This window comes from Guyanagaster necrorhizus (genome assembly GCF_019112545.1).
Source record: "Guyanagaster necrorhizus MCA 3950 unplaced genomic scaffold BT62scaffold_3, whole genome shotgun sequence".
Lineage (NCBI taxonomy): Eukaryota > Fungi > Basidiomycota > Agaricomycetes > Agaricales > Physalacriaceae > Guyanagaster > Guyanagaster necrorhizus.
Window position 1 is genome coordinate 315,534 of NW_025064882.1, and position 21,018 is coordinate 336,551.

The following is a 21,018-nucleotide window of genomic DNA, read 5'->3' on the forward strand; positions in this document are numbered from 1 at the left end:
GAATAGATAGCACTGGAGCCTATCAGAATTAGCTACCATTAGTATATAAGCTCTGTAATATCACTGTAAATGCTCAGTTTGAATAACTTGGTTCAGCCCAATACTTCATCCTTATCTCAGCATCTCAAGTCTGATGGATTCTGCTCTATTTATATTGTCTTATTTCTTCACCACTCCACTCTCTCCATAGACTTTACTCTGCTTCACAGTCATATCTTTTGGACTCTGACTCAAGAGTGATGTTGCTAATAGCTTTGCCAAGCCCATGTGCTCCACTAGCTTCTGTGCATGCAATCCAAGCCTATCTATTGGCACATTCCTAACTGTATATTCAAACTCAACTCCTTGAGTTGAAATTTTTCTTCATTATGTCCACCACATTCACTCAACCTCTAGAAGCAGAATCTGAAAACACTCAACCCAAATGTATCTTCTCTATAGAGGATATTATGGCCTCCACATCTAAGGAATGTGCAGACTTATTTGAAGCAGCTTCTAGTAGAGAGAAAAGCTTCTGTAGAGAGACCTAAATCCACTTCATCTTCATTGCCTGCCAATCCAACCATGATGATTTATCTAACCCCTTCAATGCCATTAATAAACCTCATTGGACAAATCCCATATATGATTTTTGGAATAATCCTATAATGGATTTCATATCTCTAGATACTGTTTATAGAAACACAGATGACACAGACTCCAATGGAGAAGGCAACAATGACACTCCTACTCACATTCCATATTATTGTGGACTGAATGATGCTCCACCCAACACTTCTTCAGACAACCCAGATGGCTCTGGCAGATCCAGTAGACCAGATAGTCCTGACACTCCCAACAGCCTCAGCAGTGGAACAACAACAACATCTCTAATATTAGAGCAAAACATGATATAATAATTTATAAATCTACTATGTGAGATTTTCACTTTTCTCAACACTAAGGTCAAGGAGCTAGACACTTTTGATAGCTTCAATCTCTGAAAACTGAAGGTATTCATAGTCTCTCTTCAAACTTCAATGACAGAATCACTACATTTGTGGCAGATGCCAATAAACTCAACTATGCCATCTCTTTTCCTATCTGGCATCTGTTCATGATATGAGTAGGAGTGTCATTGTTGCCTTCTCCATTGGAGTCTGTGTCATCTGTGTTTCTATAAACAGTATCTAGAGATATGAAATCCATTATAGGATTATTCCAAAAATCATATATGGGATTTGTCCAATGAGGTTTATTAATGGCATTGAAGGGGTTAGATAAATCATCATGGTTGGATTGGCAGGCAATGAAGATGAAGTGGATTTAGGTCTCTCTACAGAAGCTTTTCTCTCTACTAGAAGCTGCTTCAAATAAGTCTGCACATTCCTTAGATGTGGAGGCCATAATATCCTCTATAGAGAAGATACATTTGGGTTGAGTGTTTTCAGATTCTGCTTCTAGAGGTTGAGTGAATGTGGTGGACATAATGAAGAAAAATTTCAACTCAAGGAGTTGAGTTTGAATATACAGTTAGGAATGTGCCAATAGATAGGCTTGGATTGCATGCACAGAAGCTAGTGGAGCACATGGGCTTGGCAAAGCTATTAGCAACATCACTCTTGAGTCAGAGTCCAAAAGATATGACTGTGAAGCAGAGTAAAGTCTATGGAGAGAGTGGAGTGGTGAAGAAATAAGACAATATAAATAGAGCAGAATCCATCAGACTTGAGATGCTGAGATAAGGATGAAGTATTGGGCTGAACCAAGTTATTCAAACTGAGCATTTACAGTGATATTACAGAGCTTATATACTAATGGTAGCTAATTCTGATAGGCTCCAGTGCTATCTATTCATTATTAAAATCAGGCTCTAGAAATTAATATGTGAAATGAAAAGTAGATTGCAAATAGAGTGGTATATGGTGAGCAGGTGGAAACTGTTGGTCTCTGGGTTGTGGTGGTTGGATGGAACTTAGAAGTTGAAGTTGGTGTGGAGTGGAGGCTATCAGCATACACATAACAATGTCCAACCTTCCTCATTCAAATTCATATTAGTAGCAATGGGAATGAGTTCCTTTAAGAACTGGTTGACCACTGCTAAAATGGCATCATGCCCTTTGGACTCAGAGAGAGATCCTATCATATCTACTGAGACTACCTTCCATTTGTCTGATCTCATTTGGGTGCAGTGGTGTTGTCCTCTTCTGCATGCTCAATTTTACTTGCTGGCACATTTTACAGCCCTTAACATAGGCCTCTACTGACTGTTTAAGGTTTAGCTATCAGTAATTGCATGTGACTAGTTCCTGAGTCTTTGCAATTCCTGGGTGCCCTGCCATTAGGTGATCATGGCAAGTCATGATGATCTCACTATGCAACTTCTTGTTGGCAGGAATATATAGTTGGTCATGGAAATAATATCCTTCCAACACTGACTCAGATCTAGTGTTGCTATCAGAGTCCTCTCTGGTCATCATCCATGATCTTGGATGTCATGTCAGATAAAGGAAAGAGTAAATAGAAGAGAAATTACCAGTTTATGTTGCCTCAGGAGAGTGCAGGAGTGACAGAAAGTATTTATTCTATTTTTTTGGTATTATTTGGATTTATTTATTTTACATAACCTTGTTTGGCAGCATGAAAAGGTTTTTTGGAATGGCTGTAGTTGCTAAGGATAAAATCAATAAAAATATGTCAATGCATATAATGGTATCATGATGAGAGTACAGTAGCAAATGGACTTAAATGACACTGTCCTCTAGAGTTAGTAATCCTGTCCATGAATCAAACATACGCTGCATAGGAGCCAATCACTGGCCTATGGTCACTCCTCCCTTCTAATCTTCTCATGCCCCGGTCATCTAATGTATCATAACTCAAACAAATAACATCTCCCTTCCTCCGGACCTCAGTTCTAGTATTCTCCCGGTCCGCCTCAAGGCTATTATTATGTGATAAAAAAGGGAAGAAGCGCCACCTTGATGGTGTCGATATTCGTTGTGTGTGCTCCCGGATCGCCCTTTCCAAAGGAACGAATGGGTTTTGATTTACTTCCGAGTTGGTGGTATGGCTAGTCGATACGCGTCGTGGTGGTATTGGATCAGTGGTAGAGCCGACGGAATGGCGCCGCCGAGTGTTTATATCGTTGAAGTTCTTCCGGGGAAGTGATGGCGGTGTTTCTGTAATAGGAAAGTGAGCAGCCGATGTGCTATAAGGTACTGTGGTATGCTCCGGTAGTTGGGTATCAGAATGTTGTGCGAGGTTGGCAATGCGAGAAATTGGAGATGTATTGTGTAAAATATCATGGGAGACGAGCGGGGAATCTGCTGATATCGAGCTGGACTTGAGAGATCCTGTTGATTCCCTCCGCATCGCAGAGAGAGGTCGGAAGGCGTGAGCAAGGAATTGGCCCATTCTTGTTCGTGCCCTAGAAGGCGGTTCTGGCCACTCCTCTTTGGGTTCGGGTTCGGGTTCGGGAACGACCGTGGACTTCCACAATATGCGGTCGCACCTGGAGGTGAATCAGCTTTACATAGACAATATACAGACATGAACGCACCAGCTCGGAACACGTTTCTTATGAGACGAATCATAAACACCCTTGTCTACATCGCTTATGCCATCTTCATCGTCGCTAGGTACACTCGACTTTGTTGAGCTCACTCTGCCCAAAGGCGGAGGCTTAAGTAGCTGCGATTCGCCGCCGTCCAGTGAAATAGCCCTCTCCTCGCGTAAAGGCGTCTTGATCTCGCTGACAATATCGACCGAAGTGTGCGGCTTGTGACTCTTCAAGACCTCAACGTCAGGACTGTCTCTCCTCTTGAGCCATCTCGCAGGAGATGCTCGCACACTCGGCGAAAGCATGGAAAACCATTTTATCTTCGCTCTGTGTGCAGCCGTGGACAACGACACTTTGCTCCCGGGCGTGGTACTCTGCGACATAAGTGGCGAATCCAACTCGCCGTCGTCCACCTCCATGACAAGTCTTGAATGCGTGGATGTCCACGCGGACGAAGACAGCGAAGTATTCTCTCCTTCGCCTTCCTCATCCGCATCGTCATCCTCTACAAATTCTAATTCTTTCTCTTTCTCTTCAACTTCAGTGAGTGGGTGTGATCTTTCGCCACGCCAACGATCCGGTCGAGAGCTATATTTTGGCCGCTTCAACGTGCGCAGCACGTCATACTTGAATGTCGGCGGGAAATCTATGGGCGCCTCTTGGAAACCGACGAAAGCTTGTTCTTTCTCCATGATGTTTCGTAGCTGGTCAAAAGCGAGTGCTTGCGCGTAATCTATTCCGGATTGTCGGAAAAATATGCAAACGAGACAGAGAACCCGACACACCCTGCCGTGATATCAACCAGTCTGCATGTAACCGTGAAATGTTCAATCGAAAATTGAGATCGCCGAATATAAAGGTAAAGTCGAATTTGTCGGTGAGATCTGAAGAAGACGTTAACTGCATGTCAACACTATCTGCCAGGACCGAACCTTCGGCCATCATCCGCTCGTCGGTATGGGATAAAAAGTCGTCCACGGAAAGCTCGGACTAGATAGAAACGTCAAGTCCGATCTACGATGCGCGAAGGTCGGCCCACCTTGATTTTGGCAAGATTGGCCAAGCGGTGATTTACTTTGCCTTTATGAGCCGTCAAATGGCAGTTGAGAAAGAGAAAAGACATTCCGTCTATTTTCATGCTGATGCCGACGGCGCCCTTATTCCCGACTCTCCCTCCAATAAGCCCGGCTGTAACTGCAGATTTGGATGTTCCTACGCAAGTTTTAGAACGACAGCTGTGTGACATAATGGAACTCACCATCAACATGGCTTTTCAAATCACGATGGATATAGACCGCTAGATATATGCCCATCATACGTTCCTTGATGAGCAGCTGGTAAGGACCCTTCCGAGGCTCCTTCGACGTTACGCGTGGGGAGAGAGGTTTGGGCATACTGATATCATTTGGAGTGGGGGAAGACAGGCGCGTGCCGCAGGATCCACCGTGGCATAACCAATCTTCTACCATTGACGTCCAACCGGTGGGAGTTTCATATGGCAAGTCCTCGGCGTTCTTCTTCGACTTGACGGTATCATCCTTGACGGAGTGCTTCGACGAGCGCTCCTTGTCCTTGTCGTCCTTCTCAATTAGTTTGAAACCGGCGCCGAGGCCCATCGGCATGCCTAGCTACTGATTAGACATGGAAGCCGTAGGACAGAGTCCCAACTTGCCAGACATAGAAGGACACTCCTGACCAGCACTGTAGGATCATTAAATGAAGGCCGTAGCAGATGAGCGTGAAACGTACATTACGACAAGGTGATATGGGTGGGTGTTGTCTGCAGACAGGACAGGAAAAGCGTCAGGCGACAAAGGCGTGTTCGACGTGTACAGAGGAACTTTGCCCAGCAGTTCCTCAAGATCTCCCTACAAAGGTGATTACTGGTTGTCAGCAACAAGGACAGCATTAGGACGGACCTTGGGAACTGAATCGTGCATATTCCAAGTCAATATCCTAATCTTGAGAAACCTGGGCGAAGGAACTGTCGATTTCGCGATAGGGGGCATCTGTCGGTCGTGAACAGTCGAGTCGGACGATGGTGGGGGGGAATGGGGGAAAAGAGCGTGTAAACGAGCAAGAACGGTTTGCGGGGCTGTAAGGACATTGAGGGCAGTCGTTGGCTGGACAGTGAATATCTCACCTTGCCGCGAGGGCAGTATAGGAGTATCAGGCATGGTGATTCACATGTACAGGGGAAATAGGCGGGGAAATAGGCTATCAATGCTGAGACATGTAGTCGAAATACAACAACAAATAATAGATTGCATCTATCTAAGACTATTTAAGGAGAGATGGTGACCTCGACCTCGACACCCGGCTCCAGACTGATAGATGTCTACAGCCAGCAGTGAGAAAAAATCAGCTGAATAACTGAATGATACGTACAATTTGCTTGACAATCTCGCTGGAAGAGTGGAGGTCAATGAGGCGCTTGTGAACCTTGAGCTCATAGCGGTCCCACGTCTTCGATCCTTCACCACAAGGCTACATCGAAAGCTAAGCAAAAAAAGAAAGAAAATACCGGGGAAGAGGATATTGTGACTCACAGTCTTACGGGTGGTGATCTTGAGGACCTTGGTGGGGAGACGGACGGGACCCTTGACACGGAGCTGCTTGTCCTTGGCACGGTTGATGAGGTCGTTCGAGACTGCACGATAATGAAAGCAAGAACACAGACAACAAACGGGTACCTACACTTTTCAAGGTTCTTGACGTTGCTGCTCGTCAACGTGATACGGATTTTGTGAATTTTGGCGGCGGGGACGGGTGCACCGGTAGCATCGTATTCTTTTTCTCCTTTAGCGACGTAGCTCATGATTGCAGATGAACCAGAAGGTGACTGTATAAAAGATGAGAAAAAAGGCAGCAACGAAATTCAGAATTTCGCACCTAAGAGGATCTGTGTAGACCCAAAAAAAATAAGGTTTACTTTCCTTATATCGTTCGGCAATTCCCGATCCACCTTTGGCACGACCCATCATGCAAGGTAAACCCCGTCCAATTACTGTTTTCAATCCCAGCACTGACACTTAGTAGGATTCAATAAATACTATCCTCCTGACTACGATGGTGAGAAACACGGTAGTCTTAATTCATACAGAGGTAAGCATCCAGCCCATCGATCCAAGTTCATCTTCTCACACACCGCGTAGGGAAACACGCCCTCGGAGACAGAGCACGAAAAATCGACCAGGGGATCCTAATTACCCGCTTCGAACTTCCCTTCAACATCTGGTGGTAAGTCCGTCTCCTCAACGCCGTCAACCGAGTCACTCAAAAGAGTCACACCCAGCGGGACATGCAATAATCATATTGGAATGGGTGTCCGATACAACGCAGAGAAGAAGAAAATCGGCAACTATTATTCCACCCCCATCTTCTCCTTTCGGTGTAAATGCCATCTATGTGACGGTTGGTTCGAGATCCAGACGGACCCCAAGGTAAAAATACCACCTCCCTTCTTATTCATTCCCAGGTAACACCTGATTAGAATACTCGCTACGTGGTCGTCTCAGGTGCCCGGCAAAAGGACGAAGAATGGAATCCGGAGGAAAACGGTGGCTTCGCTGTTCACGGCAAGTCCGAGGGTCTCTGTAATCCCCGAACAACGCGCTAACCCTTCCCGTGTAGATACCGAGGATGCTGCGGCTCCTGTAGATCCCCTCGTTGCCCTTGAAAAGACTACCGATGCCCAAAATCACCTAACAAACGTCCAGATGCCCAGGCTAGAGTCCCTTCAGTCAGTCTCGGAGCATTACAACGCAGACCCTTATGCCCTCTCCTCCAAAGTCCGCAAAGTCTTTCGTCACGAGAAAAAAATAGAAACCGCTAAGCGCAAGGCAGACGATGAGATCAAAGGTCGCTACGCCCTTCCGACAGAGATGAAGCTCCTCGACGACGACGAACAATCTAACAGCCACGCCAAAGAAGAATGGCAAAGGGCTCGGTCCGAGTTTGAGGTAAGGGAGAGAAAGCGGAGAAAGATGCCCCTTGCGTCTTCGCTACAACCTCGACCCACTTCCGACTCCAAATCCCACACCGTCAATTCCCTTCGTGCTCGCATCTTAGGCAACACCGCAAAAAGCTCCAGCAAAGATCCACGTTCATTAATGCACAAGTGATTGTACATGGTTTTACTTTTATTCTCTAACTGTAGCCATAGTCCATTAGTTTACATCTGTAGCCAATCCCGACCAATATATATATTTAATGACAAGCACGGGCAGTCGACAAGAAATCGATAGCGAGTAAAACAACACGTAGCAATACACAGAGCAGGATGGGGTGAGATATTCAAGAGAACCAGTAGTAACGACAACAGAAATCGCTGAAAAAATAGAAATGAAATAACTCCAAGGAATGACAGAACCATAAGATAATGTAAACAGGTACGAATGGGAATTAAACACGCACGACAAATCCAAAGATATAAAAAAACGTTAAACAAACGACTAGAAACTATCCCCGTGCTATGATGAGGTGAAGATAGCCCATGGCTGTTCCAGTGTAGTCATAGGACTATCCCATTTCCACTCTGTCGACTGGAAATAGGCTGACTCTCCTCCATCCACCTCTTTAAATATGCCTAACCGAAGTGGATCCGACGGTTCCTCCGTTTTAAAATCAGAAAATGTCAGCGCCTGATGCGCTGCATCCGCTTCCGAGCCAGATTCCGGACTGGGGTTCGCTGATGACGGCACAAGGTCTGGTGTAGGCGCCTTCGACCCTTCATCATCGTCAACGGCCTCCGTCTCGAACAAAGAAAAGTCGAAAAATTCGACAAACTCATCTGCACCAGCTATGGATGGCGTCGGCACACGCTCACCGGTACTGCTCCCTTCTCCAACTGACGTCCCATCGCTTCCATCAGGTGCCGCACTGTAACCCTTCAAAATCATGTCCAAGGTCTCTAATATATCAGAAGGCAACGTCGACTCTTGTCCCTCGCCTGCCATCTTGATTAGCTCCGTCATCCGCTCCAAGAATTGACTCGCATCTTCTTCCGTTTGAATGTTCTCGATGGTTTCCTCCCGCTTCTTCAACGCATCGTTAGGAGGTCCCTCCCAGTCCGTCTTCGCCTTCTTCGGCGGTGACGGCTCGCTTGCCGCAGATATGGATGGTCCTGACGGCGGCGTCGCGGCTATACCAGATCCACTTGCCCCACTTGGCGTAGATGCTAGGGCAAGTGTCTCTTCTTCTCGTGGTCGCTTAACTCCATTGATTAGCGTGGGATTAGGAGTTTGCGCGGGCTCAATAGTTGGAGTAGACGATGCCTTCGAGATCCTGCGCTTGGAAACCTTGCCAGGTTTATTGGGTGCCTTGACTTTGGGAGATTTGGGGGAAGAGGTGATACTGATAGAGTTCGTGGCTGAGGGTGTCGATGCATTTGGGGTAGGCGTGGAGGCAGCTGGAACAGGCGGAGGAGTGGGAGATGCAACCGTCGCTCCAGCAGGACTGGATGATACGGGTTGTATCGGTTTCTTCTTCATAGGTAAAGATGGAGTAGGTGGCGCGGCCGTTGGCGGTCGATTAATGGTTGACGGAACATTGGAATGATGTTGCGACTGTGGCTGATGGACTTGTTGACCGGGATGTATGGGACCGGCGTTCGGCTGTTGGGAAACCACTGGACGAGACGGCATGCTCATACCAGGAGCAGAAGGGCCGTTGACGATACTTCCGCTTGGTGGCAGCGGAGGCTGCTGCTGTTGATGCTGTTGCTGTTGCTGTTGCTGTTGATGCTGCTGTTGATGCTGATGCTGCTGCTGTTGCTGTTGATGCTGCTGGGCGATGATCATCTGAGCCATAGCATTGAATCTTTCATGGCCTTTCTGAACTTCACTGAGCATCAGACGAAGATTATCCAGATTTACAATGAATCGTGGATTGGTAGCAGACAGAAAATTGCGCTGCTGTTGGACAGTCACAGCCTTCAAACCCCGTCAGATTCTGATGTTCAGTTCAACTGAAGAACTACGTACTATCACAGCCAGCCTCTTGACCCACACGTCGTTCTTACCATTCGCAAACAGATATAGCACAGGGAGCTGACTCTCCAGCTCTAAAGTTGCTCGATGCAGCTGCTCAACCACAGCATTGTAGGCCATCCTCTCTTCAGGAAGAACTCTGACCGTACCAAGAGCAGCCATACCTGGGAGTTTGTGATGAGCCCGTGAAAAGAACGCAAGGTAGAAGCACTCACGATTGGCAAGAAAGTCATGCTTCACCTGCGACAACATGTTAGAAATTCGCGTTAACTGGTCTTGATTTCCTCGCATGAACTGCGAAATAATGTTATTCGAAGGAAGATGGGGTCGATGCTCCATTATGTTGCTCCCATCCGCTGCACCGTTTTGCAAAGGCGTGTTTGGCATAAACTGTGGAGGGGGCGTCCCCAGAGGATTAGCTGCAGGGTTCTGTGATGGCGTAGTAGTAAATTGTCTGTTATTCGCCACCCTTCCCATTCCTTCTGACAGCTGCTGCACGGGCTGGTTCGTAGGTGCGCCGCGTAAGTTGCCACGGAACATATTTTGTTCCGCAGCCGTGCGTTGTATCTGTGCGCGATTATTCTCGATAAACTGAATAACATGCTCTTGGACGCCTTTCGCTCGCAATTCTGCTGGAGAAAGTTCGGCGTACGCCATGACCATTTGCATTTGCGCGGCATTCATCGGTTTCGTAAGGTTCGCAGGGTTCGCAAGCTGCTGAGCCGCCATGCTAGCCTGCTGCTTGCGCCTCGAATCTAGGACGGTAGTGACGTAAACCGTATCGAAGTGCGCAAGATGGTCCTTGTATATTTGCTCCAATTGATGAGCAGTGACTGGCCCCGACTTCGCAGGTTCCGTCTCGCTACCGGGAAACTGAACGTAACCCAAGCGGGCAGCAATAGCAGCCCAAAGTTCTTTCTGAGAGACCTGTAAAAGATGTGAAGGTGAGCAAACATCAATTTGACCATGGCCGACGGCGAACCTTAGCTGCACCGCCCTCCTGCATAACGTGTGTATGAAGCGCATGAATATCCACCGACCTATTTTCGATCGTCGCAAGGGCTCTAATGTCGCGATTCAAACCCTTAGAGTTCAGATAATTCATGTATGTGGTCTCAAATCTAGGCTTCTCCAAAGGCGGCGGATGTGCAAGGCCAAACGAGTTCGACATTCCGTTGGAAACGCCTGGCTGGCCACCTCCAGCACTAGTGTTCATCCCGAAAGGAAACTGAGTACCGTTCAAAGAAATTTGCGATGGAGTTGGCTGCGAGGTAGACACAGAGCGGTTAGAAGGGATGATTTGCGGCATGCTGTGATTTTGAGGTGGCGGCTGGGGGTGGTGTTGAGAAGGGCTAGGCTGGAGATTCGACGGTTGGGGTTGATGGGAAGGTTGGCCATTCCCGAATGAGGAGACCTGCGGTTGCATCCATTGTGGTTGCGACGGGGGGTGAGATTGTTGGTTCGCTGTATTCATGTTATGCCTGAATTAAAATAAGTATGGCGTAGAGGGTTATGTGAAGCACAAGAGACCCACATATTATTATTATTCGCCATGAGTACAACTCTTCCTAGCATCTCTTTGGCCTTAGAGATATCAGTTTGTTGCGTTTTAACCTGGCTGATGAAAGCCGCATCAGGCATTCCCGCATGGTTGTTCTGCAGATGACGAAGGCTGTTCTCGCCACTGCTGATCATGCTTTGCAGTGTCATAATACGGTTTTGAACGTCAAGGGTGAACTGAGGACGTGGTACGCCATTGGGACCCATAGTGAACTGGTGGGGCCGCCCGCCCATCTGGGTTGACGGGTTGGCCGGAGACGCTCGCCGCAGAGCATCGTTGGTGCTCATCGCAGGAGAGAATATGTCACTCTGGCCAAGCTGGTTAACCGACTGATGCTGCTGCTGCTGTTGCTGCTGGGGTTGCTGGGGTCGCTGCTGAGTATTTAAACGGGAATTAAATGACATGGGACCATTCTGATTCTGCTGGTTGGCAGCCATACCGATGAGCTCGAGTTGCCTGTTATGGTTCTGGTTGCCCGTAATGGCCTGCATCATGGCGTTTCTGGCCTGCATGGAATTCTGAGAAAGGGGGGCTTGCAGGCTACCACCGCCGACCACATTGGAAAACCCAATAGACGGCCGCTGAGAAGGCGGATCATGGAAGGGCGGCTGCTGAGATGCGCCGCCACTCGGACCCGTGCCAATTTGAGGAACTCCTAGCGAAAAAGGCTGCTGTTGTTGTCCATGAGCACGGGCAGCCATGTTCTGACTCCGAAGTAAATCAGCCATCTAGAAGTAAGAAAGAGGTCAGCACCAGGATACGTAATGAGAGCTTGAGAAGAAAGTATGCTGAGTCGATAAGAATGAGCTGTATCATGGGTCGATAAGACACATGAGCGGGAAATGGAACTGCAAAGGCTGCACGGGCTACCAATGATCCCCGTAAAGGCATGACGATTAATAAGGAGACGTGCTACGGTACGGATCCGAGGTGTACCACTCCACAGAGTAGACGGACCAATGGTGGACAGGAGCTCGAAAAATATCCAGAGTAACGATACTTGCCTGCTGATTAATTTGCGGACTGTTCACATCCGTCCCATTATTCGGTCGGAATTGGTTCTGCAGATGCTGCATCTGGTTCCAGAGATGAGACTGCTCTGGGAACGGCGGCATTGCCTGGTGGTTGTCCTGGTGCTGCTGCTGAGACGTCTGCTGCTGCATCTGATGTGGCTGAAGCATAGAGGGGTTGAAATTGGCCATCATCGAGTACTGCGAGAGACGGTCTGCCATGATTCCGAAGATCAGAGGTCTGCCAGCGAGGAGGCGTCAGGTGAAGGGGGTTGCAGACCGCCGCGTACGTCGAACAGAATGTGGACGACGAAAAGGAGGAGAGGGATGTAATGGGAGCGTAGAAGGAAAGGGCGTGGGCCCTCGTCGGTGGGAAACAGGAAGGATGTCAGACTGTACCAGGGCTGTGGCTGAGTAGCTTTGATCTTGTTTGTTAATCATGGCAAAAATGTCCATGTTTAGCAATATTCTGACCAAAACGATGGAGCAGCTTCCACGATTTTCGTCCCAATTTCTTGCAAGTATCTTTAAAAGGCATCTGCTCCCTCCAAAAATATTTCCTTTACTTTCGTTGGCCAGCCGCGGTTCTCCCTTATCTCCTCGACGCGAGCATAATGTCCGCCGAGGAAGATCATACCCCATTGTTCCTTCCTCGGTGCCTTGTCAATCTACACCAAGTGTGGCGTACCACCTGTATTCTCTAGCCAACAGCAGTGGTATGTTTCCATTACTAGTTACTATATGGTCCTCATGATGTACAAACAAAGATCTGGCCTCGTCAACGTATGCATGTCTAGTGGAAGAGTGAATGACGAATACTAAAGGTGCTGCACTTTAGGGTGCTTGCACCTACAAGAATGAATGATGATGATGATTTCTATGTAGTATGGGCTGCATGGTGTGAGATAATACGAGTACAGAGAGAGGGACACGAAGCGCCAACAACTATAGGCTTGACCCGGTATGGGCATCAGAGTTGCCGTCTTTGCGTTCCTTTGGCATCGAGATTACTGGGCCAGCTTCCAGGATAATGTCGTCGTCGTCGTCGTCGTCGTACTCATCGTACTCGTCATCGTGTACCAACAAGCGTGCAGATACGTCTTTGGCTTTACTGGGGGCGTTGGGACCGACTGCCAGAATTCTATCCTCATCCTCATCTTCCGTAGCCTGCGACTGCGTTTCCTCAGCAATGGCATCCGCTTCCTGCCTAAACCAGTAGCGAAGACCCACAGGGATCATCACTCCAACAACCACTGCGGAAAGACCTAAAAAGTTCTTCCAGCTGATTAAATGGAAGTCATCGGCACTGGTCATTTCATCCAAACCACCGCCGATGGTTGTGTGTATGACGGTAACGCCTAGAATACCGAGGGCGGTGCTAATCCAAAACGGAGCGAGTCCGATTCCCACATGCGGACACACAACGTTAACAACCCAGTGAGGTGGCAGCGGGGCAATGCGAAGGACGATCAGGTAGGAAATGATATTAGCTTTGTTCGCGGCTATTGTGACCGACCATTTTGTCAAGAGAGCGCGAAACTTTGGTATAGTGAGGAGTGCAGGACCGAGCGCAGCTGAAATGAGGTAGCATAGAGTGGCGCCTGACGCAACACAGACGCAGGCAAGAGGTAGTGCAAAGGGAACTCCCCAAACGGCACCGCCAAGGATGGAAAGGTACATGGAACCTGGCAATGAAAATGCCTGTAGACTAGAGCGAATAGTCAGCGTGGAAAGTCAAACACACATGTTAGGAGACGAACAAGAGGTATGTTGTTACATAACAAACAAATATGCGGTACGGATAGATGTCGCGGTATTTCTTAAGGAGAGTATTGAGCGCTTGTAGCTGAGCAAAGGACTTGGGAATTCGGAGAGAATCTCGATCCACACTACAGCCAGGTAAGGACGGGATTCAATGCATCGCGACAAAACGTACTCTTCAAGGGTAGGTAGTGCAAGCCACAGGGTACCACCCAGAAATATTGTACTGACAACAAAAATGGCGGCCATCTTCAGTGTTGCATTAAAGATCACTCTACGCGACGATGTCCGGGAGGAAGAACGAGGCAGAGCACCGTATGATGGAGCTCCGGCGCTACGCAAAGGAGTGAGGTCATCGTCCTCATAGTCGCTCTGGTAAACAGTGTCAAGCGTATATACCGACGCATTTGAAGCGGACAACGTATGTGGAGGCGGCATGGGGACAGCAGCGGAGGTGGTGGTGAGATTCCTGCAGCGGCAGCCCTATTTGGATGGATGATTCAGCCATGACGTAATCTATTTGACAGCAACCCTTTCGTCGGAGAATCAAATATGGTTGTAAACTAAAACCTTATTTTGTCCATCAACACAACTCCCATCTCTACCAAAAAGATTATGGTGAGTATTTCGTCGCTTTCTGTTGCCATTTGCTTTACTGATGATGCTACTCAGGACTCCTCAAAGGCCCCCGTCAAACTGGCAAAAGTTATCAAAGTGCGCTTAGCGTCCGCCGACTGGTCTTTTCGCTAATCAAGTCTGTAGGTCCTAGGCAGGACTGGCTCGCGGGGAGGTGTTACTCAAGTCCGAGTAGAATTCATGGACGACACATCACGGTCTATCATACGAAACGTCAAGGGACCCGTGAGAGAGCAGGACATTCTGGCTTTACTCGAGAGTGAACGTGAAGCTCGGTACGTCTATCTCTTTTCGCTAAACATTCGGTTATTCATTTCCCTGTAGTCGCCTGCGTTGATTGTACCACTGTGCTTTGTTTCTTATTGCTGCAATCTACGAGTTATTACCGTCCAAAGCCGTGTCTCCGAGACCACGTTGCTCGAGTTCATATGTCACCGATAAACCCAGCACTTGCTTTCCATCACAATTTCTGCACAAGACGTCTATGAAGAAAATACAGTGCTGCGCTCACGTCAAATCTCACTACCTGCTCATGTCTACTATGAGCAGCGGCATGAATCTCGCGCTTGCATACCACATTGAAATTACCCGTTACTTTGTGTTTTTGTGATTTTCTCTTTATTCTGTCGCTCTATTTTCAGCTTGAGGCATTTCGACTCGCACGCCTTTCTCTCGTTTGTGTAAAGGATTTTCTAGAGCATCGATTTTTGAAATCTGGAAATTTTAAGTTACAGTACTTGGGCCACCGACAGGTTAAATAAAATGTTGAAAAGTGAGAATCACTCGTTCATGCTACTGTCATGATTTCGTTGCTGCATGCTGTGCTTTGCGCTACATCTTCAATGCTGTTCTGCGACTAACTCTGTGCAATGAGCACGAAGTACAAAGTCCTCGAACTGCCTGTTATTCCATTCCATCATGACAGATCTGGGCTCCATACATGTGCTCATGTTCTTCAATCCTCTGACGACGCTCGCTTGTTATTCCAAGCACAGGTACATATCAACTCGGAAACACGTGGTGGTGGTTGTAGTTGCAACTTGCGGACCGGAATTCCAACGGAATTGATAAGTGTAGCAGTCATCTTCCCAGTACCCGGCCGCAAAATCGCTAGATATCCGTATCGTGTCGCTTTCGAACATTGTATCTGTGATTCACCAGAATGTCCATCCCTCCACCACCCGGCTATTATGTCCCTGCAGTACTCTTTATGACGGAGAGCGAGGATTTCGACGTCCCAGCGATCAAAGCCCATGTCCTGAGACTGGCCAAGGCGAGTGACGCTCTCTGAATGATGTAAAGACAGCTAATATTGAGTAGGGAGGTGTGACTGGAATACTAGTGCAAGGCAGTAATGGTGAAGCTCAGCTCCTCTCGCGCGAAGAACGGATAGAGGCGATCAAGCTCACTCGCAAGACATTGGATGAGAGTGGATTCCAGAATACCATAGTCATCGCCGGAACGGGTGCCCAGTCGACAAGGGAGACGAAGCAGTTTAATGTCGACGCAAAGGAAGCTGGTGCATCCCATGTCCTCGTCCTCACACCATCTACTTGGCCCCCACAGATGACCGTGGACAACGTGATCAAGTTCCATACCGAGGTATCTCTTCCGATTTCTGAGTGATGTATATGATGCATATGCATTCCAGGTTGCCGATGCCTCTCCCATCCCTACAATGATCTACAACTTTCCTGTTGTTACAGCCGGCCAGGATCTTGACTCGGACACTATTGCAACCCTTGCTGCACATCCAAATATCGTCGGCGCTAAGCTTTCTTGCGGGAACATTGGAAAGCTTCAGCGGCTCACTTCACGATTCTCACCATCTGTGTTTGCCGTCTTTGCAGGAAGAACGGACTTTTTCCTTCATAGTCTTATTTCTGGGAGTGCAGGGTTGATAGGTGCCTCCGTAAACATCGTGCCCAAGCTGCACGGGAAATTGCTACAGCTTTACCGGGAGGGGAACATAGACGAGGCCACGACGCTGCAAGCCAAGATGGGACACGCTGATTGGGCCGTGCAGAAGATCGGAGGGATCGGAGGGGTGAAGAGTATCGTTTCGAGGAACTTTAATTATGGTGAGACGGTGGTAAGGGCACCGCTCAAGCGAGTTGCCTGGGACGCTTTGACGGTGAACAAACATTATAGTGCAATAGAGGAGGTGATAGCGTTGGAAAAGGCGCTATGATGTCGAATTGTAAGAGAGAATTAAGCAGATTTCAAAACTCCATCGCATATCCGAAAACGAGTCCAGGTGCTTGAATGCTATCGCTGCATAAGCCCATGTCGAAGAAAACTGAACAGACTTACTGTCGACCGGGATCGAAGCATTTCAGCAGTATACATTGCTGCATCGTCTCGATCGTGACATTTAGAAAGCCATAAGGTTGAATCACTCATGAAGGAAAACGAAGGGCCGAGAGCGGGTTTTTTCGCAGTCCATTCAAAGGCAGACAATGAATCATCTCCTCGGAGAGCCGTAGCGTTGTTGATTACCTTGTTAGAATCTTAGGTTGCATGCGCACTGAAACGACCAATACACTCACAAAAACTGTTAAGGAGAGAGACTGAGCTAATGCTCGTAATTGTTGCATGAAGCCACTCATGATGGCATGTCCTTGGGATGAAACGGCGCTCAAATTAGATCCTAGTAGAGGAGTGATGCTATCGATGAAGATGCAGCCGAAGCGCTGCTGTGACATTGGGAGCGCCCACAGAACCTCGTAGACGGCCTCAATTTCGAATGCCTCTGAAACCTGCAGCCGGTCCAAGACATCTGAGGCCTGTTCTTTTGTTGAACACATGCGCATTGTCCAGGAAAGAGAATAAACTCACCTCATGGTCCATTGAAGCCTGAGTACGGTAGGCTCGTTCAGGCGAGAACTCGCCACGCGTGTCAATCCATAGCGCAATAGAGTCCCGTTGTACCTGCAAATAGCGGACAGCCAAATTCAACGCAAATGTCTTTCAGTTTATCAGTGCTAAGCAGGGGTATTTAACAAGAAACGTACAGTCTTTCCTGATGCACTGTCTCCAGAAATTTCAACTATTTGTGAGCTCGCAAAGCCATCCGTGAGAGCATCCAAATTAGCAACGCCAGTGAGTAGTTTTAAACGGGGAATATCCGGTAGGTCAGCAGAGCAGGACCCAGACGCAGAAAGTAGCTCAGTGACGCGTGCAATGAATGCACGAAGTTGCGACAGTGTCAGCACTTCGCGGGGTAGCTTTTGGTAGATGTCGAGAGCAGATTCGTTGAATAAGAGGTCCCTGTCCGTCACTATTCCGTTATTTTCGAATAGGGTGACGATTTCTTGGGAGATTGAAGGGACAAGAGTGCTTAAGCGCATCGAGGTACTGGAACAAGTCTCGGAAATGTCGGGCCGGAGGTCTCTCTGTCTTCAAAAGCTAAACCGTGTTACGTTACTATAGAACACAAGATCGAAAGGTTATATTTCATTGCAGTGGGTACAAAGGAAGAATATAGACCTCGGACTGAGAGGATGAAGGACTCAGAGCTCCGTGATATCATCGTCTGCGTATAGGCAATACTAGAAGCCAAGATTAAGTAGTAAAAACGACTGGAACCGGTGGTCACTCACTTCACCGTCAGGACCAGAATCAAGCTCCTCAGGCTTATCACCGTTGTTATCATTGCCTTTGTACCTGGAATTTGGGGTTAGAGTTACAACAAGAATAACAGTAACGGTATTCTCACCTCTCACAAATCGTGTCGACATCATCAACTTGGGTAGTCCGGATAGTCGCAGTGCTATAGTATCAATGTCGTAAGTGAACTGATTTAAGACGCCCTTATTATCATTAAGCGGTACAGTCAGACGGGGTGAGAAGCTTACGAGTTGATACCCGCAAGGACATCGCAAATATGCTGTCATGAGGTGCAGTAACGGATATACCTCGTCGGCTTCAGGATCGTACATGTACCACGTGATATGCACGTGCAGGATGCAAGTTAGAACCTACAGTAACATTGATGGCTGCCACTAGCTGGTTATCTTTATATAATTAAGTGCTCTGGTACGAGGACTTCATAGGTTCACCTACAGGCGACGCCACAGTCGTGGTCAAAATAGTTCTGTCTGATGATGGATCACTGAAAATGTTGGCTAATGAGGCGCAAGTGTACGACTCCCTACCCAGATACTTGAAGAAGACCTGGAGCGGATATCATTACATGGAAGAGGCTGAGTACGACGGCTCAGGAACCAACCCACTCCCAGCTGTAGTCTCTCAGTGCTACGGATATTATGTTCTTGCAGACCCAAAGGATCAAGAAATCTTCAGTTCTTTGCTTTTGGTGGAGGAGTGCGGTGAACCGATTCAGACTACCAAGTTGGAAGCATGCGACAGGTGGGGTGCGAGATACCATATTAATCAAGCGACTCAATATTACTGTGTAGGGAGCTGATCTTTTCTTTTGCCGTTCGTCTGCAACATGCCGGATTCGTCCAGGGATCTATCGCCCAGTGAAATATCCTTGTTCAACCGGGGCCGCTAAGTGCGCATCCTACCGAGCATTCCCTTTCTATGCTGGCATTCCAGATTATTGATTTTGGTCGTGGAGAAAACAAGAAGGAGATGTCGAAGGGTGGATGAGAGGCCAAACGCCAGCAAGATCTTCAGGGAACCAAAGACGTGATTTATGGCGAGCTTGTGTGCATCCGTACAGTCTTCACAAAGTTCTATGAGGGGAAGATCAATCAATGAGGTGCCAAGTATTATGCTCGTCTGTACTGGGAGCGCAAGCATACAGTATACATTCCTTACAGACCCCAGTAGAGAATACTATATTATTCAGTCAACATTCTCTAGATGAAGGTATTCCGCAATAACATTCTACCCATTACGATGGGATTTCGAATGTACGCTTATTGCGCATTAACACTACCGTCCGTGTAGCCACAAAACACCAAAGGATTACAGTTGCAACCGAATATATTGAACCCCACACGCGGAAGAATGTAGAGTCAAAAGTGCTTGCAAGGCTCAGAGTCAGATTCGCGTAAACTCCCTGCACGTGTGTGAAAAACGGGAGAAAAGGGACAACGGTAGACTTACATTTGGAAAAATGAGCCCCCACGTCTCCACTCTAAATGGAATACATGTCTGGCGCAGGATGTTTTGCACACCGAGAAGGGCAAAAAATAACCATCCCGACGCTAGTGCCCATAGCACGACAGAGATGATCGCGCAGACAACGTTGATGGATGCACCGGTAGTCTCGGCAGTGAGAAACTTGGAGGATCCGTAGGGTAGGGGTAGGACTGTCTTGAAGTATTGTCCAAGAAGTAGAATAGAATATCCCGCCTGGCCTGTTGGTCCGAGGGGTAAGAATGCAGAAGTTATCGTGGTGCCGGGTGGTAGGCCGTGAAGGATCAGGCGAAGTAGATATATAGTCAAAATCATCAAGGCCACAGATAGTCCTATGGATACCATGAAAATTGAAAGGGTGGCGGTGACCATCGCATGGTTCAAGGAATATTTGTATAATGACGAAGCTACGACACCGCCACCGGAGGATGTGACGATTAAGGTTATGACGGGAAGCACCCATGCAGGAGTCATGGTCTCCAGTGTGTGAGTATGGGAGGTTTTCCTGAGGTGGTGCTTAATACGAGGTGAGAAGGTGAAGCAATGGTATACTCACATGTAGTGGAGAATACCAAAACAGCAGAGGAAGGAGCATAGAACGTCTATCCACCAGAAAGACCAAAGGACATACATAAATGGCTTACCGCCAAAGTTGTAGTCCCCGTGGATGAGGCTAACTGCAATAGTAAGGATGGTGATGGACCCCATGGGGAAGGTACCCGTGTAGAGACTCTGAACGGGGTGCCGGACCATGATACCCCAAATTTCGGGGAACATAATGTAACGGACGAGAGAGACGAAGGCAAAGACGATGAAAAGAGATAGATTGAGGAAAAAAAAATGAGGGTTAAGATCTTCATGCCTTGGGAGCCCTTGCCGTATGGAAATGCATGGAACAGGATGTCGACTGCTCCGGTACCCATAACGACGGCGAACCAAGCTGGAATGAAATTTCTACGAAAACCAGAGGAATTAATATCATGGTCTGGTGGCGTGTAGAAAGAGGTTGGGTATATACCTGATAACATTGACAAAATGTTTGTCAGAATGGTAGGAACCTGCTGTCATGGAATACGAGCGTGGCGGGGAAGGTGGAACATTATGCATCAACTAAACACCGTTCCTTTTATTTGAAGCGAAGGCCACGGGGCCGTATAGATGACACTAAGTACGGAAAGGTCGGTTGAAAACGCGACACTGTTCAATTTTGAGCCTCTGACGGTGTATCACGAGGACCGGAATTTACGGTAGTTCCCGCCATGACGGCAATTTTTCACTCCTCTTTTATGTCACCAACGAGTGTCCTAAGTAATTTTTTCCCGGTTTAGAAATCGATAGACGGAAAGTATCGTGTACGGGGCATGAGAGAAGGCTGAGCACCTGGAGGTCTCCCAGCGAGTTGGAGGG

At 47.8% G+C, this 21,018-nt stretch overlaps 11 protein-coding genes across 11 annotated transcripts; 4 read left to right on the forward strand and 7 right to left on the reverse strand.

Moving 5' to 3' along the window:
- Positions 1-2,584: 2,584 nt before the first annotated feature.
- Positions 2,585-5,783, reverse strand: BT62DRAFT_960477 (DNase I-like protein). Its single transcript, XM_043188558.1, has 10 exons — positions 5,685-5,783; positions 5,461-5,636; positions 5,291-5,409; positions 5,214-5,242; positions 4,800-5,165; positions 4,581-4,753; positions 4,474-4,531; positions 4,327-4,425; positions 3,542-4,274; positions 2,585-3,493 (listed from the first exon to the last, which is right to left on the reverse strand). Exons 1-10 carry the CDS (start codon positions 5,716-5,718, stop codon positions 2,767-2,769), a joined length of 2,514 nt encoding a protein of 837 aa, XP_043044445.1. The 5' UTR covers positions 5,719-5,783; the 3' UTR covers positions 2,585-2,766.
- A 42-nt stretch (positions 5,784-5,825) lies between these two features.
- On the reverse strand, positions 5,826-6,359 carry BT62DRAFT_882890 (40S ribosomal protein S20; the record flags this gene model as incomplete). Its single annotated transcript, XM_043182724.1, has 4 exons — positions 5,826-5,879; positions 5,930-6,028; positions 6,091-6,191; positions 6,239-6,359. The coding sequence occupies 4 exons, from the start codon at positions 6,357-6,359 to the stop codon at positions 5,826-5,828; spliced, it is 375 nt and encodes a 124-aa protein (XP_043044446.1).
- A 143-nt stretch (positions 6,360-6,502) lies between these two features.
- Positions 6,503-7,768, forward strand: BT62DRAFT_960479 (DUF572-domain-containing protein). Its single transcript, XM_043188559.1, has 6 exons — positions 6,503-6,530; positions 6,581-6,646; positions 6,697-6,781; positions 6,837-6,984; positions 7,035-7,131; positions 7,175-7,768. Exons 1-6 carry the CDS (start codon positions 6,524-6,526, stop codon positions 7,663-7,665), a joined length of 894 nt encoding a protein of 297 aa, XP_043044447.1. The 5' UTR covers positions 6,503-6,523; the 3' UTR covers positions 7,666-7,768.
- BT62DRAFT_1071563 (uncharacterized protein) lies at positions 7,631-12,493 on the reverse strand. Its single transcript, XM_043178777.1, has 6 exons — positions 12,097-12,493; positions 11,066-11,820; positions 10,514-11,012; positions 9,747-10,458; positions 9,526-9,695; positions 7,631-9,474 (listed from the first exon to the last, which is right to left on the reverse strand). Exons 1-6 carry the CDS (start codon positions 12,322-12,324, stop codon positions 8,014-8,016), a joined length of 3,825 nt encoding a protein of 1,274 aa, XP_043044448.1. The 5' UTR covers positions 12,325-12,493; the 3' UTR covers positions 7,631-8,013.
- Positions 12,494-12,815: 322 nt separating this feature from the next.
- Positions 12,816-14,340, reverse strand: BT62DRAFT_926617 (uncharacterized protein). The gene is made up of 3 exons (XM_043185074.1): positions 14,039-14,340; positions 13,863-13,991; positions 12,816-13,810 (listed from the first exon to the last, which is right to left on the reverse strand). The coding sequence occupies exons 1-3, from the start codon at positions 14,299-14,301 to the stop codon at positions 13,048-13,050; spliced, it is 1,155 nt and encodes a 384-aa protein (XP_043044449.1). The 5' UTR covers positions 14,302-14,340; the 3' UTR covers positions 12,816-13,047.
- Positions 14,341-14,478: 138 nt separating this feature from the next.
- On the forward strand, positions 14,479-14,823 carry BT62DRAFT_883900 (uncharacterized protein; the record flags this gene model as incomplete). The annotated part of the gene is made up of 2 exons (XM_043182781.1): positions 14,479-14,577; positions 14,626-14,823. The coding sequence occupies 2 exons, from the start codon at positions 14,479-14,481 to the stop codon at positions 14,821-14,823; spliced, it is 297 nt and encodes a 98-aa protein (XP_043044450.1).
- Positions 14,824-15,306: 483 nt separating this feature from the next.
- On the forward strand, positions 15,307-16,737 carry BT62DRAFT_926619 (aldolase). Its single transcript, XM_043185075.1, has 3 exons — positions 15,307-15,772; positions 15,820-16,101; positions 16,151-16,737. The coding sequence occupies exons 1-3, from the start codon at positions 15,662-15,664 to the stop codon at positions 16,688-16,690; spliced, it is 933 nt and encodes a 310-aa protein (XP_043044451.1). The 5' UTR covers positions 15,307-15,661; the 3' UTR covers positions 16,691-16,737.
- Positions 16,482-17,917, reverse strand: BT62DRAFT_1071566 (P-loop containing nucleoside triphosphate hydrolase protein). The gene is made up of 5 exons (XM_043178778.1): positions 17,514-17,917; positions 17,338-17,466; positions 17,049-17,285; positions 16,813-16,998; positions 16,482-16,767 (listed from the first exon to the last, which is right to left on the reverse strand). The coding sequence occupies exons 1-5, from the start codon at positions 17,847-17,849 to the stop codon at positions 16,711-16,713; spliced, it is 945 nt and encodes a 314-aa protein (XP_043044452.1). The 5' UTR covers positions 17,850-17,917; the 3' UTR covers positions 16,482-16,710.
- BT62DRAFT_1071567 (uncharacterized protein) lies at positions 17,895-18,435 on the reverse strand. Its single transcript, XM_043178779.1, has 4 exons — positions 18,357-18,435; positions 18,218-18,296; positions 18,102-18,165; positions 17,895-18,050 (listed from the first exon to the last, which is right to left on the reverse strand). Exons 1-4 carry the CDS (start codon positions 18,393-18,395, stop codon positions 17,918-17,920), a joined length of 315 nt encoding a protein of 104 aa, XP_043044453.1. The 5' UTR covers positions 18,396-18,435; the 3' UTR covers positions 17,895-17,917.
- A 184-nt stretch (positions 18,436-18,619) lies between these two features.
- BT62DRAFT_1000194 (uncharacterized protein) lies at positions 18,620-18,990 on the forward strand (the record flags this gene model as incomplete). Its single annotated transcript, XM_043176624.1, has 2 exons — positions 18,620-18,870; positions 18,921-18,990. 2 exons carry the CDS (start codon positions 18,620-18,622, stop codon positions 18,988-18,990), a joined length of 321 nt encoding a protein of 106 aa, XP_043044454.1.
- Positions 18,991-19,363: 373 nt separating this feature from the next.
- Positions 19,364-20,718, reverse strand: BT62DRAFT_977914 (uncharacterized protein; the record flags this gene model as incomplete). The annotated part of the gene is made up of 5 exons (XM_043189310.1): positions 19,364-19,531; positions 19,579-20,116; positions 20,168-20,473; positions 20,509-20,629; positions 20,670-20,718. The coding sequence occupies 5 exons, from the start codon at positions 20,716-20,718 to the stop codon at positions 19,364-19,366; spliced, it is 1,182 nt and encodes a 393-aa protein (XP_043044455.1).
- Positions 20,719-21,018: the final 300 nt, after the last annotated feature.

Bases quoted from the DNA above. Each gene is read 5' to 3' on its own strand.
- BT62DRAFT_960477 (XM_043188558.1), bottom strand. From the start codon at position 5,718: ATGCCTGATACTCCTATACTGCCCTCGCGGCAAG. The intron at 5,166-5,213 runs GCAAGTTGGGAC...ATCAGTAGCTAG, and splicing joins GGAGTGTCCTTCTATGTCTG to GCATGCCGATGGGCCTCGGC. The intron at 3,494-3,541 runs GTGCGTTCATGT...ATTCACCTCCAG, and splicing joins AAGAAACGTGTTCCGAGCTG to GTGCGACCGCATATTGTGGA.
- BT62DRAFT_960479 (XM_043188559.1), top strand. The intron at 6,647-6,696 runs GTAAGCATCCAG...CACACCGCGTAG, and splicing joins TAGTCTTAATTCATACAGAG to GGAAACACGCCCTCGGAGAC. The intron at 6,985-7,034 runs GTAAAAATACCA...ACACCTGATTAG, and splicing joins AGATCCAGACGGACCCCAAG to AATACTCGCTACGTGGTCGT.
- BT62DRAFT_1071563 (XM_043178777.1), bottom strand. From the start codon at position 12,324: ATGGCAGACCGTCTCTCGCAGTACTCGATGATGGCCAATTTCAACCCC. The intron at 10,459-10,513 runs GTTCGCCGTCGG...CATCTTTTACAG, and splicing joins AGGAGGGCGGTGCAGCTAAG to GTCTCTCAGAAAGAACTTTG. The intron at 9,475-9,525 runs GTACGTAGTTCT...CGGGGTTTGAAG, and splicing joins TCAAGAGGCTGGCTGTGATA to GCTGTGACTGTCCAACAGCA.
- BT62DRAFT_926617 (XM_043185074.1), bottom strand. From the start codon at position 14,301: ATGCCGCCTCCACATACGTTGTCCGCTTCAAATGCGTCGGTATATACG. The intron at 13,992-14,038 runs GTACGTTTTGTC...ACCTGGCTGTAG, and splicing joins GCACTACCTACCCTTGAAGA to TGTGGATCGAGATTCTCTCC. The intron at 13,811-13,862 runs GTTCGTCTCCTA...TATTCGCTCTAG, and splicing joins TATGTAACAACATACCTCTT to TCTACAGGCATTTTCATTGC.
- BT62DRAFT_926619 (XM_043185075.1), top strand. From the start codon at position 15,662: ATGTCCATCCCTCCACCACCCGGCTATTATGTCCCTGCAGTACTCTTT. The intron at 15,773-15,819 runs GCGAGTGACGCT...AATATTGAGTAG, and splicing joins ATGTCCTGAGACTGGCCAAG to GGAGGTGTGACTGGAATACT. The intron at 16,102-16,150 runs GTATCTCTTCCG...TATGCATTCCAG, and splicing joins TGATCAAGTTCCATACCGAG to GTTGCCGATGCCTCTCCCAT.
- BT62DRAFT_1071566 (XM_043178778.1), bottom strand. From the start codon at position 17,849: ATGCGCTTAAGCACTCTTGTCCCTTCAATCTCCCAAGAAATCGTCACC. The intron at 16,999-17,048 runs GTGAGTGTATTG...GATTCTAACAAG, and splicing joins CTCTCTCCTTAACAGTTTTT to GTAATCAACAACGCTACGGC. The intron at 16,768-16,812 runs GTAAGTCTGTTC...ATGCAGCGATAG, and splicing joins TGCTTCGATCCCGGTCGACA to CATTCAAGCACCTGGACTCG.
- BT62DRAFT_1071567 (XM_043178779.1), bottom strand. From the start codon at position 18,395: ATGACAGCATATTTGCGATGTCCTTGCGGGTATCAACTC. The intron at 18,297-18,356 runs GTAAGCTTCTCA...GTCTTAAATCAG, and splicing joins GTCCTTGCGGGTATCAACTC to TTCACTTACGACATTGATAC. The intron at 18,051-18,101 runs GTGAGTGACCAC...CTTGGCTTCTAG, and splicing joins ATTCTGGTCCTGACGGTGAA to TATTGCCTATACGCAGACGA.